The sequence below is a fragment of the Hemicordylus capensis genome, chromosome 2 (genome assembly GCF_027244095.1).
Source record: "Hemicordylus capensis ecotype Gifberg chromosome 2, rHemCap1.1.pri, whole genome shotgun sequence".
In the NCBI taxonomy this organism is placed as follows: Eukaryota; Metazoa; Chordata; class Lepidosauria; order Squamata; family Cordylidae; genus Hemicordylus; species Hemicordylus capensis.
The window spans coordinates 144,825,098-144,842,558 of record NC_069658.1 but is presented as its reverse complement, the minus strand read 5'-3'; the positions used below and the strand labels follow the sequence as shown (position 1 = coordinate 144,842,558).

At 42.9% G+C, this 17,461-nt stretch overlaps 1 protein-coding gene across 8 annotated transcripts in view; it reads left to right on the top strand.

Annotated features, from left to right (window-relative positions):
* The window catches only part of RNF38 (ring finger protein 38), a 116,635-nt gene that overhangs the window by 63,159 nt on the left and 36,015 nt on the right, over nucleotides 1-17,461 (top strand). Inside the window, exons 1-2 of one of the 8 annotated variants that reach the window (XM_053297112.1) lie at nucleotides 4,194-4,399; nucleotides 6,072-6,139. The exons of 2 other annotated variants lie outside the window; for them this stretch is intronic. In XM_053297112.1, coding sequence (XP_053153087.1) covers nucleotides 6,128-6,139 — 12 coding nt within the window. In that variant the 5' untranslated portion in view covers nucleotides 4,194-4,399; nucleotides 6,072-6,127. Of the gene's footprint in view, nucleotides 1-4,192; nucleotides 4,400-4,459; nucleotides 4,796-5,059; nucleotides 5,242-6,071; nucleotides 6,140-17,461 lie in introns of those variants that run through there. 5 more of the 8 variants (XM_053297111.1, XM_053297113.1, XM_053297115.1 and 2 more) reach the window with 5 other exon arrangements.

Genomic DNA, 17,461 nt, shown 5'->3' with positions numbered 1-17,461 from the left:
AGCCGTGGCTGTCCGGCAGCCGGCCGCAACGATGGACAAGCGGCGGCAGCGGCCACAGCAGGCCGCGTGGCATGGGGGGCCTGCCGCAGCCGGCATCGGACCCAGTCGCCGCCTCCTGCTGCTGCTTCGCCGCCGCTTCCAAAATTAACTGTTTGCTGCCCAGGAGGAGGAGCAGCGGGCTCGTCAGAAGAAGATTTAAAAATGCAGGGGGGAGGGGCAAGAGGGAGTGGGGCAGGGGGGAGGAGAGGGGAAAAACGTAACCAAACTTGTGCCCGTTATTTTAACGGGCTTAAAAATACTAGTGTATCTATAAGCATGTAGTTATTAACATGTTAAACTGAACACATAGCAGTACACTTCCTGTCTTTCCCTTTATTTGCAAGGGTCTGTACCCAGGTTCACATTTATAATTAACACATATAATTATTCACATGCAAACATGTACATGTCTGACACCTGTACACACAACATATAAATAGAACAGAACATGAATGTTTTCTAGAAATGGCCAGTGTTGGTTGGTTGTCCCAGTAGTACATCCTAAAATTGGAGTCTAGCACCTAGTGATGCTAAACAACTGTACAAACTTCTCCCACACTCATTGTTGAGATCTTCATGAACTGCAGTCTTTGGGGCATTGCCACCATGTTCAGCTTCATTCTCCCCACCCCGTTTTTTTGGGGGGGGGGCGGTTTGCATTGACATTCAACCTTATGAAGAGTTCAGACTCAAAAGTTTGCTGCTCACAACATTGAGCAGTGATGACATGAGTCATTTTGGTATTAGCAGACTCTGGGTTTATTTTATTTTAAGTATGTCTGTGTAAACTGTTTTGGGAACTTCTGTTGAAAAGCAGTATATAAATGTTCATTGTATTCGTATTCATTTTGCCCCCAGACAACAAAAACTTTCTCCTTCATTGATCATAATTTGATATTTTCTCAGTATGAATTTACATCTCTATTTCTTATGGATACTCCAGTACTGTGAGCTTAAGCTAAGTAGTTTGCACAGCTGCTACTGAAGCAAAATCCTGTGCTTGGGAACTGGGGCACAGCTGACTATTTCTGTGCTGCTCCCAACAAAATACCTATCTCATTCCTGCAGTTGCCTTTGCAGCTTTGCACTTGTGCAGCTATTCTCAAGGATAGGGTCCCCTTTAGAAAGGTTACTCTTGATGGTACCCTTCTACTGTCTATTTCTTACTTTTCTAAACTCATGCACTCCTTTGGACAGTGATGTTACTTAAGTGTCGGGGCACATGGGGTTATATTATATTATATATGAGCTTGCACAGTTATACAAATCTCTAGAGGGGTTGTTTTTTTAAAGTGTTTTTATTTGGTAAAGCAGAGAGAGAGAGAGATTTTTTTTTTTACCTGTAGCCCCTTTGGGGGGCTTCCTAAAGGCTGTGGGGTTTTTTTTGCAAAGGTTCCCCCTCCCCCCACTGGTCTCTAGGGCCTCGCAAGGACCATTTGAGCATGTGCAGTGGCCATTTTAAAAAATAATCTTTTTTTTTTTTAATGGGCACTGAAAACAAAATGGCCAGCGCACATGCTCAAATGGCTTCTGCAGGGCCTGGCATGACCTAGGGCCTCACAGAGGCCATTTGAGCATGCATGGTGGCCATTTTGTTTTTGGAGCCATTTTTTTTAATTTTTTAATTTTACAAAATGGTGCCCCTTTCAAGTGGTGCCCGGGGCACATGCCCTGCCTGCCCCACCCTAGATACGCCCCTGGTGCTGAGCCAGTTCTCACTATGCCTGAAAAACAGCATATAGTTGTCAGATATGACCTATAGCATCTTCTCTGGGTGTGTCAGACACAAAAATTGTCCACTCTTCACCTCATGGCTGTGGAAAAAAGTCTTTTTCTTTAAAGGACACTTGGTTTAAAGGAAACCTGGTTAAGTTTCTCAAAGCAAAACTCTTCCTCCTAAACTGTAGTGTTGGACTCAGTGGCTAATTTGGGTCCAGCTAATGGGGAAGTTAAACCACCTAATGGCACAGCGGGGAAGTGACTTGCCTAGGGAGCAAGAGGTTGTTGGTTTGAATCCCTGCTGGTATGTTTCCCAGACTTTGGGAAACACCTATATTGGGCAGCAGCGATATAGGAAGGTGCTGAAAGGCATAATCTCACACCGCGCGGGAGGAGGTGATGGTAAATCCCTCCTGTATTCTACCACAAAAGCCACATGCCTCTGTGGTCTCCAGGAGTCGACTCATGATCTGAATGGGGAAGTTAGCTTTGAAACTGATGTTGCCAGGTCTGAGTGCAAAAGGGCAGTACTGTAGTCTCTTTTTTCCCCCTCCCTGTCATACTGGGCCAGAGATTATCCTTAACAGTCACTACTTTGGCTATATATTTATCGGTCAGTGGCCTAAATAGGCTGGCAGGACTTTGGGTGTGAAGGAACAATGGATGTGAGAGAGACTCTCTAGGGTAAATTTGCAGTTTCCAGATTATAACAATTTAGCACCACCCATGTACATGGCACTCTTATGATTACTCAAACATGCTCTCATGATCATGTTGGGCCAGTTTCAATGTCTTGATGAGCTGGTGTGTAAGAACATATCCAAAAAGGCTCCTCTATCCTCTGTTTAAATCTGATGAAGTGGCTGCATGGTAACAGCTCTATCGTCCCAAAACTGTTGGTATGCATTTCTGAATTTCAGCATGGCTACCTTAGACAGACAGATAATTAAAACTCTGTGCTCACATGTTATTTTGGAAATGTAATGGTGAAGGTATGTCTAGATAGGACAGTCTGACAGGACTTGACTGAAAGGCATCATCTCATACTGTGCAGGAGATGGCAATGGTAAATGCCAGCTGTATTCTATCAAAGAAAACTACAGGGCTCTGTGGGTCCCAGGAGTCGACACCAACTTGATGGCACAACTTTATTTTTACTTTACTTTAAATGACAAAACATGCCTCTTTTTCAAAGACAGTAGTACTGTGGCTATCTTTAGAGATTATACAACTGTCCCCACCGCACAGTATATTCCACAGAATATCCTTGTCCTGTGTTTCAGGTACGACTGACTATGCTAGCTTGGGCTACCATTGAACGTGGTGATTTGGCAAAATTACATCCATAGTTACTTTTGTTCTTAAAAAGGTGTGGTTTGTGTGCTGGGAGGAGAGCTGGTCTTGTGGTAGCAAGCATGACTTGTCCCCATAGCTAAGCAGGGTCTGCCCTGGTTGCATCTGAATGGGAGACTTGATGTGTGCGCACTGCAAGATATTCCCCTCAGGGGATGGAGCTGCTCTGGGAAGAGCATCTAAGTTCCAAGTTCCCTCCCTGGCAGCATCTCCAAGATAGGGCGGAGAGATTCCTGCCTGCAACCTTGGAGAAGCCGCTGCCAGTCTGTGAAGACAATACTGAGCTAGATAGACCAATGGTCTGACTCAGTATATGGCAGTTTCCTATGTGCGCTCACCATTGATTTAGTCTAAAGGTACTTATCTACATCCAAGAGGAATTTGTACAAATAGCTTCAAGAAAGAAGATAAAGTGGCAGTATTCCTTATAGTTAAGCATACACTGTTGCATATGAAATGGCCTGAGAATGATCCGTTAGTATGATCTTTTTTTTAACCTACTATGTTGAACTGCAGTCTGATGGCTGTAAGGCCCACCCTCAGAACCGTACCCTCGTGTATTCTTAAATTTAAATTTTATATTGATCACTTTAAAATAATAGTTGCAGCTTCTGAGAGGTAAACTGAAGGCAGTAGTGGCTCCTGTTTCCTCCTGTAGGCACTGCGTGAGTCTCGGCATAGGCGCTACGGGGGGGGCGAACTCAGCCTGCGATGCTAAACTGAGCTCCCCACTTTACTTATACATTTCGTTTCCGACATCGTCGACCAGTCCTCCCAAGCAAGGCGTGTAGGAACCAGCTACTCTAGCTGCTAGCCTTGAACAGCAGTGCTCAGGGGTATACTGCCTTTGAACGGGGAGGTTTATTTTCTCTAGGAGAGGCTACTTAATGCCTGTTCAGTAGGGCGTATCCAAAGGGCCGGGGTTGGAGAACGCTTGGCAGCAGCGACCAATTGGGTCTGAAAACGAGTCTTGGTCCCGCCCCTCCTCGAGGAGAGCGGCCCTGAAGGGGCGTTCTGTGAGCACGTGCGCAGGCGTCGCAGGCAACGGAGCGCTTTGAAAAAGCGGCTTTCAGCGGGCGCATGCCGTCATCGCCACCCTGCATCATCTCGCTGACGTAAAGGAGCCCCGCCCTCTGTGGTGGTCGCCGCGTAACGGAGCTAAAACAAAGGAAGGATCCTTTGGTGGGCGGGGGCAGGAGGCGGCGGAGGAGGGGTGCCTGGAAGAGAGGAAAAGGAGGCGGAGTCTGAGGGTTCTCGGGCCATCAGGCTGGCTTGGCAACGCCGATTGGTAAGCCAGGAAGTCAGTTACGGTGACGTCGTTGTTTCCCTGCTGGCTGAATGGTGGGTGGAGGGGTTCCCTTAGGGAGGGGGCGGGGCCAGAGCATCATGGAGAGTGGCGGAGGTAGTGGTCGTCGTAGATGCTGGCGGCCCCCGCGGGAGGAGAAGGCTTGGGGAACATCGGAGGAGGCGCGGTCGGGCGCTCATTGAGCGGGACGGCGCGGTGTGGTCGGGCCCCTTTTCCTCCTTGTGATGGGCGGATGGAGTCGCGCTGACGCTCCCGGAAGCCATTGCAGGGGGCGGAGGAGGAGGAGGAGGTGGCGGCCGTGTGTAAAACCTGGGCCTGTTGGCACGAGCACTGGCCGTCGTCCCCGAGCAGGAGTGGTTTCCCCCCGACTCTGCTCAGGTTGGTACCTGGACGGGGAGGGGGAGATCTGGGGCCCTTCATCGCCCTGCCCTCCCATTCCCTTCCTACCTACCTTCCTTCCTTCCTCCCTTACAGATAACAAATTGCCAGGGCTGGTTGGGTGGGGTGGTCGGTCTCTGTTTTGGGAGACGGTCCCGGCTGTTTGGCCGCCTGGGAGGGGCTGCATACAAGACTCCTCTCCCTTCTCAGTGGCGTTTTCCCGCCCGATGTAGAGGAAGGGGGTCTCCAGAGCTCTCGCCGAGCCACTTCGTTTCAGAGTTGGGGGAGGGTTGGCCCTCAAATGTAAAATTGCAATAGAAAAACAACAGCAAAAGCAGGATGTGCTTTATCGGGGATTCCAGGATGAGGAAGGAAGTTTGGGTCCTGTTGAAAGGGGTGACGCTGGGCGGGGGATGTATTCACTTTTCTTCAAAGAAGCCAAAAGGGTATGTTGAAGATCTCCCCTTTTCTCTCATCTCCCTTGATCCTGTGTTATTGATTATGTTTTATAGAGGGTGTGTATAGATTATAACCTGACCCTTCGCCTTCAACTAGCTTGTTGTTTCCCTTTGTTTAGTAACCTCACTGTGCATAGTGATTTATCAAGCAACATAAACAAAACAAATAGTTCTCTGTCCTGTAGAATATTCAGTCTAAATCTTGAGAATGGGAGAGGCAAACTTCAGGGGGATGAATCCACACAAATACTTTTGTTTTGGCTTCCTTTCAGTTGGAGATGAAGTCAAAGTTAAAACTAGAGGCTTCTAATTGCTTAGAAGTTAGCTGGTCTTCATTCTCTCCTCCCATTGCCTTTTTAAAACTTGTAATCTTTACTGTAAATTGACTAAGTAATACAACTGATTTATTTTACTGAAAGGTCCTGTAAAGAGGGTGCAGAAATTAAACCAAAACCATTTAAGTGATCTGCCATGGTGTACCTTTTTAAAACACCTTATAGCAATTTTCTTTATTCACTGAATAATACTTAAAGGATACCTGCAAAACATTCCTAATATGGTTCCATTTAGAATCTTGTCAATACTGCAGGATATCCTGTAGAAATGTGTATGTCATCTTAGTTAGTGGGGTTTTCTTTAACACTCCCAAAGTTGTGACTGCTGTTCTCAAATACTTTGAGAATGTATGTAAAAATAATAATGGGAACAATCTTTGTGAAGAACTATGGATTTCATAGTCATTCTAATTTGTACTTTTGCTTTAGTACCAGTTTTAGTGCAGGTTCAAAATGCATTTATACATTGTTCTTCTGAAATAGGTGGAGTGGACAGAGAGAAAACATTGGAAGGGAGAGGAAAAAGTATTCAGTGAAGAATGAAAAGAAAGGTTGGTGTGACAGGAGTGTAAGGAATTGTATGACAGTGTCTGCACGGATTATGGAAAAGTTATACAATTTCTTTAATTGCATACTTGCCAGTTTTCCTGAAGACACATTGCATACGTGTGTAAAAAAATTAGGTTACTTTTCAAAAGTTAGGTATGACTAGTTTAGGTGGCACTCATGTAGATGAAATCTTGGATTTTGCATTTTGAAAAACACTAAATATAAACAAAAACTAATACGTGTGTGTCTGTGTGTATTCTCATGCCTACCACTTGATGATAAACTGTACAGTAAGCTCATATTACCACTACTTCTTCATATAGCAAGATATGCTGCATCTGTTCAATAATGCATCTTCTTTGAATCATTTAAAATATATCGTCTTTGAATCATTTAAAATATATATTATAGTGTTCTACCCTACAAAGAGTTTTGGTCACTTAATATACTTTGTCTGAAAACATTTGAAATTGCAGCCACACAAGGAAAAAGTATTGTACATGAAGCAACAAGCAGCTTTCATGGCTATATATCTGAGTTTTCCAAAAGGTTTCCCATCCAGATTCTGGCTAAGCAAGAATTGCTTAGTAGTAGACAATTGGACATGAGGCACTTTCATGTGAGTTATAAGATAGTTTGAGAGAGCGAGTGTAATTTCTTTTCTGATCTCTAGGCAGCTTTCCATTTCATGCACACATCTTTGCACACAAAAAGTACTGCTTTTGAGATACTGTTAGTAAAAGTATATGCCTACATAAAGGCTCATGTATCCAGCTACATCAGTGGAAGAAGAGAATTGGTGCAAGCAACCTGTTTGTTTGTTTGTATTTTAACATATTTTTATACTGCCCATGTAAAAATATGCTACGTCTCTGTTGCAGCACCTGAGCCAATCAAAAAACATCTTTGGGACCCAAAGCGATGATGTGTACTGTGTTCAGGTGGCTGCAGCAGAGGAGCTCATAAACCTGGCAGTGTTTTGGTAGCAGAAGGTGAACGCCTGGATTCCAGACCCTTACTTGTAAAAGAATATTCTCCAATGTATTAAATGCGATGAGTAGTCTCACCTATTCTATATCATGCAGGAGAATATTCTTTTTCTAGCTGCCTTACACTGGCATTGCCATGTATGTGAACAGTAGTTACTGGGGGCTACATGAGATGCACAATTTTCTATATCCCATATTTTCTTTAAAAGTTTTTAATTATTGAGCTTAATGTAAAACATATAATATTAAGTTGGAAACTTCTGTTGCAGTTCTTCTCCTATACAGCTTTTCAAACCTTAAGCATCTAGTTTACTTAAGCTTTTCTACAAGCTGTGGAAAAGCCTCAAATCAGAAAATATATTGCTTTAGGAGTCAGAATTCACTAGTGTATTGTATTGACAATAAGACAATAAGTAAGAGCTCTAGAAAAAACTTCTACTAAAACATTTACAGTACTTCTAGTAAAAGATGTACAATACACAAAACGTAGAGAAAAGCATGCAACATCTAAATAGAATTGATTGCACAGGCTTTATTAAAAAAATAATTCAAGAAGTTGGTCCTTAATTTAGAGTCTTGCCCATAGCTCCACAGCTTCTCACAAGCTGTCCAATGAGGTGTCTGAAAACTTCATCCACAACAACTAGACTTGTCAAGATGTGTGTGAACTGCACAGATCTGACCTACCTTAGACCAGAAAACTAGCAATGTTGGGTGGGGTTGGGGGGTGGGATTTAACCCATATTAAATGGGTTACCATATTAAATGGGTTACCATATTAAATGGGTTACCATATTAAATGGGTTAAATGGGTTAAATTGTAAACTGCCAAGAGACTCAAGTTTTGGGTGGTGTAGATATATTTTGAATAAATAAATGTGTGGAGTATAATAGAGCAAAGCGTCAAAACAGTCAACAGCTCTCACTTAGATAATCTAACATAGCATTTCTCGGTCAATTTGAATTATGCAGAGACAATTGGAGAGTGAATTATTTGAAGGGAAGCGGATTCTTGCATTGTGAAACATTCTTAAAGTGAGGCCTTATTTTGTCACACAACTCAACTTTCCCACATTAGCTATAAGTGATACCAGACCATTGTAGCAGCCAGTCTAATATGTCTAGAACAGTGGTTCTTAACGTGGGGTCTGCAAGAAGTTGCTGAGATACAACTCCCAGCATCCCTGAGCTGGGGATCCTGGTAGTTGTAGTTCCTCAATATCTGGCGGACCTCACATTAAGAACCACTGCTCTGGAGAATCATTAAGTTTCCAGTGGAGTAATATAAGCCATGATAGAACTCCTCAATAGCCTACTTGGGTAAGTGAGACAAACCCCAAACAGTATCAAAACTTCCTCAAATGGCATTTGTAAATGAGGTATAATATCCTTTTACCCAAGACAAAGGTGTTATAATCTAAAACGTCTTGCCAAAAAGAGATAACCAATGGTTTCTATGCTATATTTGACCAGAAAGCCTTTACTAGTGTTGCATTTACAGTTACAAGACTATTAAATACTTAGAGGAAAGACAGACTGTTGCTCAGTATGATTTATATTGGCCTTAATCGGATTCCTTAAAATGACATGGTGGGTGTTTTTAAAAATCGAGGCAATCTAAATTGCTTGCGGGGGGAGGGGGGATCAATCCAGAACATTTATTTAAATCAGTTTCTCCATTGTAATGTAATTCTTGGGAAAGTGTGTGTGCTAGTTTGGTGCTATAACAATTTAAACATTGGTTTGCAACTAATTAGAACATTTATACAACTTAGAGGTATTACCCAAAATATTTGAGCATATTGTCCACATGCCTTTTGAACAAAAGAATTATCTGCTTCGAGGGAAAGTAGGCAATTCTATGATTTTACAAGGATGCTAAGTAACATGTGCTGTAGGGCAGCAGCACTCTGTCATAAGTGCTCTGTGAATGCAGGTCTGTGTGATGTGATGCACAGGGGCCCAGGCCGTGTTCCAACCGTGTGCATTCTCTTGCACAATGTCAGCCATCGTCACACAGAGATGACACCTCAGATTTGTTCTAATTTATGTCGAATCCATGTACATTTTATTAACAACTTTAATACATTTGGAACAGAGACTTAGATGAAAAGAGTCTGAATGAGTTTACAGTGCACCAGCATAAAATTGTAACTTGTGTTCTTTATTGATTTTTAGTTTAATACTGGAATACTGAACTGTAGATGCCCCTTTCAAAGTGTATGCTGAGAAAAGGAAGTGGAAGTTGTGATTAAGGATTTCTAGGACTAGCAGTAAATTGGATGGGGCGGGGGAGAGGGGAGGTCCCCTGACAGAGAGTGACATTGCTTGTCTGCATTGGATGGCTGAAGAAAGCAGGGGAAGTTCTTACTGCTTTTCTGCTGCTGCTCTCTTTCTGCTGGGATTGCTGCTTTTTAGAACTAGAACTTTTTGAAAGTCACCTCAAACAGTGGGAGAGATAAAATCACAAGTGTATAGGGACAGGAGCATAAAAAGGGTAGGAAGGAGGGAAGCTGTAGGCAGAAGTTGAAGTGTGCTGTATAGCATTTGTGCCTTCAAGCATGACTTAGCTGCACTTTACATCTTAAGAAGCATGCACTTGATTGTTTTTCGTTGTAGATCTCTTCTTAAATATGTAGAATTCTAAAATTATCTTTATTTGAAATTCAGACACTTATGGATAGCACGTTGATGATAAAGCACACAGTAACATATCCCTTCCAAGCAGTTCAGTGTTCCCTCATTATTCCTTCCATAGTATTCCTTCTTATTCATCACAAGGCTGGGTGGTGGGTGGGGAACCTGGGCTGCTAAAAATATATTTAAGAATCTCTCCTCTACATATTCCTTTTCCATGTCAATGCTAATAATCACTTTGTAACTACTTCAGTGTAACATCACTGCTCGATAATGCCTGACCTTATTTTCGAGATGAATCTCACAGTTATCAGAGTAGGTGGTAAGTGTGCAAAACATATGTCTTAGTAGTTTTAAAAGGGTTAGCTTAAAGAGTTTAGTCAGAAGTTCCAGCCACGTTTGCTTCGGCAGGATTTATGTTGAAGTGGTGAACTAAACTTCATTAATGTGCATGGCGCCTAGAATAGACTAGGATATTCCTAGGTAGTTATTGAATAAAATCTATTTGTCCCAGGCAATCCTGTTTCTCTTCTAAGTATGTTACTTGTAAAGGGGATAAAGAGAAGCCATTTGTTTATTTCCTCCCATCCTACAATGTCTCTATGTCCAGTAACTTTGCCATGTGTCCATTATCTGGCTCCTAAATTTTTGGGTTGGTTCCTAGAATTTTTTTTTTTTAAGTTATCAAGGCCTGTGCTACATCCACCCAATAATGAAATATTGTGGTCTTTTTATAAATGTGTACATTTTGGGATAAAGTCTCTGTTTCCTAAATTCTAGTAACCAAAGGTTTTATTACTGGGTTCTTTGTGATCCCATCTGCTGAGTCTGACTACTGTTTGAACTGTTTCTGTTCATTCAGCTGAAGTAAATGTTGCTCCCATGTAGCAGTGTCTTTAAATAACTACTTTATCACAACTGACATACAAAACTAGATAGAAGGAAAATGTTATTCCTACATATGTAACACATTTGATGTAGATAAACACACCTGTTCTGGTCATACAAATACATTATATTTATTATAGTTAAATGTAGCTGGTGGCATACCATCACTTTTTCAGGTCGGTAATGTTGGATAAGGGGCCAGGAAGAGGGGGGGAATGATAATATGTATTTGCTTTATTGTGTGCAGTGCTGGTTTAAAATCTGCATTCAGTGGGGGAGTTGCAGCTTGTTTGAAAATGAGAAGATGAATGGTAAACACAGCTGTTCTGAATGCAGTTTTCCTTATGCATAAACTTCATGTAGTTTTTCTTAGTAGTAAAAGACCAAATCAAAATGTGTGGATTAGTATGGTTCAGAATGTGTGCATTTGAAGAGATCTTGTTTATTAATACATAATATTTGAAATGTTGGCTCTTGTTCTGTAGCAAAGCAAATGTAAGTTCACAAAATGTTAGTCTAGAAACAAGTGAAATTCTATTTTGCTTACTACATCTGAAAAATTTACCAATAGAATATTTAAACATTTAGCTCCAGATTGGGGAGAAGTTGTAGGTGTCCAACTTCTTTTGCTTCTCAGCTTTCCGATCTTCCCCCTGCTTAAAATACTGCATGTTCTTTTTTTCCCCTTGAACTGGAAAAATGGGAGAATTCCAACTAATGTAAAATAAAATATATATACTTGTTTCTGCATTATTGAAATTGTTTTTTAAAAAGAAAAATATATTTCAAAGACTTGATTGATTGTGTTCGTGTTGGAATTTGTATTTAAAAGGAATTAATTCAACCTCCTTGCTGACATGCAGATTCAATTGCAATTCAGTTGGAAGAACATTTCAAATTGCTATTCTGAAGTTCTTAGAAGCTGCATTAGTGTGGGAGTTCTTCCAGATGTGCTTGCATGTTTTGGATATTAGTATCTTGTCTTGAATATAAAGACTTTCTGAAACCATAACCAGAGTGATTAGAACTTTGCTTTCTTCATTATTAATGCTGCTGTTGTGCTGAGCATATTTATTTAATACTTTTAGCCACGTTTCCACTTGGAAGAACCTCCAAAGTAATGCACAATATTAAAATAGCACAAAAAATACACAAGTTTTTTTTTAAATCCAAATAAGTGGAAACTCTGTGTATATTATTAATTTTAGTTTGTGTGTTATATTGTTTTTATTTTGTGTTATGTATTTTAACCTGTGATTTTAATGTTAGCATCTGTACACCACCTAGAGATTTACATATCAGGTGGTATAAAATATGATAAATAAATTATATATTTATATCATATATTTTGAAGAGGCCCTCACCTCCTAATTGATTTATCTGTATGGGCTTGACTGACATGAAACTCCCAGACCAAACCATGAAAGATAGAAACATGCTGTTTTTGCAGATAGATTCCAGACCTTGCCCAGACAATTAAAAAATAAAATAAAATCCAAAACCCTTGAAAAATGCATTACTTTCCTGGAAAATTTGGGGAAACTGTTCCATCAGACAGCATGGGGAATGAGACCTCATAAAGCTAGGAGAAGACTAGAGTCACAGTGACTTAGGGTGTTAATATGCTTGCAAACTGAAAACCCTTTTATTAGTATAAAGATAAACTCCAAACAACCAAAACAGCAATGTCAAAACATTAGAACAATGGCTGACATTCAACACAGGCTGACATGGGCAGTTCTGAACTGCCTGCACTGCTGTGGGAATATAAATTAATGTCCTCAGTGTTGCTGAACAGCGCTGTTCTGCGGCTGCTTAAAATTGTGCAATCACAGTTGCAATGCTACATCCATTAGTGTTACGCAACTGTTATTGTGCAATTTTAAATTTAAATGGAACAGCTTTGTTCTGCAGCACCACAGGTGTTGTGTTAGACACCCACAGTAGCATAGGTGTTACAGAACCAACTGCACTGAATGGCAGCCAGTGTAATTTCTTCCCCAGTTAACTATTATAAACCAAAGGCCCAGTGAAATATAGTATTTCAAAAATATCAGAAAACCTGTAATGTTGGGGGGGGGGTCCACATGGACTTCTTGGGACAGGGAGTCCCAAAGCCTTGGTGATGAAGGCTCTATCTGTTGTCCTTCCCAAAGGTATAATAGAACATGGAGGAGGGTCTCGCTTGAATATCTCAACAGGTTGGCAGATACATGTGCAGGAGAAAGTTGTTTAGCTTCCCTCGCACCAAGCTTTTTGGGGCTCTAAAGCTAGTCAGCACTTTAGATTGGACTTGGAAACAAACTGGGAGTCAGTACTGTTGGAACAGTAAAGGAATTGAGTGACTCATATCACAAACTCCCAACAACAGTTTGGCTGCAAGTTCTGCACCCGTTGTAGTTCCTAGCCATGACTGTTGTCTGCCCATTCCGGAGCAGTGATGGGTCTAAGAGTACTCCTAAGCTATGCACTGGGTCCTTAAAGGGTAGTGCAACCCCATCTGAAATAGGCTGTATACTTAACTCTGGTTTGGTTTTCCTACTGAAAGCCAAGCACTTCTGTCTTAGGTTAAATCTCAACCCACATCTGCTCCATCAGAGGACTCACTTGGCCCACATCTAGTTCATCAGACTCCAGGCAGTAGTTCAGAAACTCCACTGGCTTCTTAGGTTCTTTGATGTGGTCTCTGCCTTTTACACCAATGGGCTTTGCGCATGCATAAAGACCAGGTCAAAAACTACCAAGCTTCTATCCCTGATCTTTGGCAGGAGCCCCGCCCCCATCTCTACATGTGGCTGCGCCTCTCATCCCTTCAGTCTTTTGTCATCCGTGGTACAGTTGACTTCGTCAGTTCTACTGGGCTTCAAAAGGAGATGTGAACAGGATGGAAAGTTTATTTTACTTCTGTTTGAAAGTTTGCCCCCGTTATCCCTTATCACTTAATTTGCTTCAGGTAGTTGCATTTCTTCCCTACTGTTCCTTTATTCGGGCTCCCCCCCCCCCCCCCCCGCACACACCTTTTTTGTGTTTCCACTTTCATCGGGCAGGACGCTAAAGCCTCGGGCCATTTCTGTGCTATATGCTAGGCACAACAAATTTTAAAAAGTGTATCGGCTGTACAACAAAACTGCCATCCCCTCTCTCTCTCTCTCTCTCTCTCTCTCTCTCACTCTCTCACACACACACACACATAGCGCAAGTGCTTGCTCTGCCTTGGTGAAGCACACATAGTAGCAGCCTGGTCTATGTCAGAAATTGACTAGGCAAGTGAGGAAGAATAGAGCTTCGAGGATTTGCTCTGTTGTGTGGGAACAAGCATTCATGCCTTGCAGGACTTGTCAGAGCAAAACAGTCCTATATTGTCAGGCAAAATAGCCCTTACTATGGGATCGGTGAGTCCAAAGAAGAAGAAGCTTAAGAAAAAGCAGGCTACCACTTCCGCTGAGCAGCCTGTCAAAAGTGTTCCTAAAAAGAGCAAGGCAGGAGAAGCCCCAGCCGATGTTTCGGCTCCAAAGAAAAAGAAAAAGCTCCCTCCCCCACAAGTGCCTTATTCTCCCGATCGCCCAGTTCCAAGAGCCTCAGAGGAAGAGAGAGTGGACCTGGTGCCAGCAGTCACCCATCTTGTCCGTGCTCACTGGGAGGAGATGAACAGGATGAAGGAGATCAGAAGGCGGAGCCTTACTACCCCTTCTCAGACGCAGAGGACTATATGGCTTTGCCCTGGCCTGGCCGGGAGCTGTTCTTTTTATTATCACTCCTGTTATGCTCATGCCTCCCTTTGGAATAGGGAATTCCGACTCCATGATTGTGACTTCCCCGCAGAGCGCCACAATGCTCATGGATGGGCTGATCCTGTTTATGGAATAAATACGTCTTTGGGCTCGAGGGCAGGGCTAGCAGGAGCAGGGCAACACTCCTGGACCCCAGGGTCATCACAACCCAGGCAAATAGACAATTACTATAATTCCCAATGGGACAGAATGCACTGGTCTACCTATGCCCCCTCGATTCAGAGATGGCAGGGAGAAATGGTATGATTGGGGCCACTTGGACTGTTATGGCAATTTGCATCATAGCCCTGACAGCTTTCAGTCCCAGGCACAGTCCTGATCCCCACACTGCCCTTCTCCATGCCACCTGTCTTCTACTATGTAAAGTAAGACTTGCGGGCCACCCAAGTCTGATACTCTCCAACCTAAGAACCCGCAACCAGTGGCAGCAACATTACTGACAGAGAATGACAGCCATTCAGACAGAAAGTCAGGAGCAGTTTTTCCTGCTTTTCCAGAGGAAACAGCTGCTGACCCAGAACAAGAAAAAGATGAGCCAGAGACGAAGAGTGAGGATCGGGTGAGGAGGATCCACAAACCCCAGCATCTCTGGCTTTCTCGGTTCAGGACCACGTGGCAGACGTTAAACCTCTCTCACCTTTGGAAGATTTGACACTATATTCAGCTTATGTTTCGCAAATGGCTGCTGCCCTGGGTATCCACCTGGAAAATGCAGCAAAAGGGGGGAGTCCAAACGGAGGAGAATGTTTCTGCTTTTCTTCAGAACCACCCCACGCCAAACTCAATTGTTGTAGAGGCTACTTTGAATAAGACACGTGGTCATGCTACTTCTGACCCAGGTGATGAGGGATGTAAATTAGATAATTTTAGAAGACTATATTTGTCGTCCACGTTGCACTTAAACATCATGAACTATCAAGCTTACAATGCACGTTACAACCACTTCTTGTGGGAAAAGATTGCTCCTTTCATTGACTGACTTCCACAAGATAAGGAGGAGCCCGCAAAGGTTTCTTAAAAGAAGTGGCGCAATTGGCCAAACAGAAGCTGTATTCTGCCTGCCACTCTGTGGAATGTGTGGCTAAGGTGATTGGAGAGCAAACAGATGAAACTTTGCAAAAGATGAGGAGTACAGACAGATGAATGTCCTATGTTGCCAACCCCAACAAGCAGCAAATGCAATATAAATGGTTGTTTTTTCGTTCACCTAGATCAACTTTGCAACAATCCTCTTCGGATCGTTCCTTTCGACCCAACAATAAGAAGTTTCAGTCTCGGCCCAAGTTTTCTTACCAACAGGGAAAGGCTGGCCCACAGAAGCAGAGGCAACTCAGGTTCCATAAGAAATAATGATTCTTCCTTGGTCACATTCAGCACTTGCTTGGCCCCTTACCTGGCAAACTAGGATGCAATAACATCAGATCAATGGGTGCTGACGATTATTCGCCTTGGCTATGCGTTGGAATTCGTCACCAAATTGCCCTTTTCAAGCATCATCCACACACCTTCCACTCCTGCTCTAGAAGATACAGAATGTAACCAATTCAAGAATTCCAGGGCTTTACTCCCAGGTATTTCACAGTCCCTAAACTGGCCGGCAGCCTCTGTCCGATTTTGGATCTCAGTAACCTCAACAGGTTCGTAACTTATAAGTGTTTTTGGATGCGTTGCATCCCCACAATTCTATCGCTGCTGGAAAGGAATCCATGGCTAGTCTCTCTAGACCTTCGTGTTATCATATATCCGTTTGATCTCAACATTGCAGATTCCTCAGGTTCACTATCTGCAGAGAGACTTATCAGTTCAAAGCAGTTCCCTTTGATCTCACTTTGGCTCCCAGGGTTTTTACAAAATGTCTGGCTTCAGTAGTAGTGTACCTTCAACAGCAAGGTCTACAGTATTTCCCATTTTGGGATGATAGCAGCAGACTCCCCTAGGCAGGCCCTGAGCGCTTTGAATCTTGCTATACAAACCCTGGAATCCTTAGGTCTACAAATAAACTACAAAAAAAATCTCAAATGTTTCCCACAAGGCAAATCCAGTTTATAGGTTTGATGTTTGATACTCGCCTAGTGTGTGTTTGCCTACCTCAGTGCATTTACAATATAACGAACCTGGCAGACAAGGTACAGAGCCAAACCACAGTAAGGATGAATGTTGTGCAACATCGGTTGGGTCATATGGCAGCTACAACCTACGTTCTACCCTATGCGTGCATGAGAATGAGGGTTCTATAGAAGTGGTATTTAGATGTTTTCAATACACTTAGGGACTCAACACGTATGTCCTTACAGACCCAGACTATGCCCGTCAAGATGTCGCCTGGTGGGAGAACCCAAGTCACCTGAGTAGATGGCCCCATTCCATCCTCCACTGCCCACTTAAGCTATTACAACAGATGTCTTGGAGACAGGCTGGGGAGCACCCACAGGCACGCAGACATCAGTGGGCACTGGACTCGGAAAGAAGGCACGAAACACTTAAACTATCTAGAGTTGCTTACAATATTTTATGCCCTCAAAGGTTTCCTCTCTCTAGTATGGGGACAACCTGTTACCATTCAAACAGACAACACCACAGTCAAGACCTACATGAATCAACAAGGTGGCATAGGCTCCAGTTCTCTCCTTTGGCTGGCGTTGGAATTGTGGCACTGGTGTGTGCAGCAACAGGTGACTCCTCATGCAGTCCACATTCAAGGGAAAGGAACTTATAGGCAGACAGTCTGAGCAGGGCCAACACTATCTCTCACGAATGGGAGTTGGACCGCAGGATACTTTCAAGCAACTTCAGCTGGTGGGGGCACCCATTAGTAGATTTTTTTGCGACGGAATATAGTTCCCACTGTGCCTGATACTGCTACAGAGCAGGGGTAGGAGCAGGTTCCTTGAGAGATGCATTCAGAATGAGTTGTCATTATGTTTACCTTTTTCCACCAAATCCTGTTTCTTCCCAGGGTATTATGGAAGATTTGGAAAGAGTAGGCAACTTGCATCCTGGTGGCACCATGGTGGCTGAG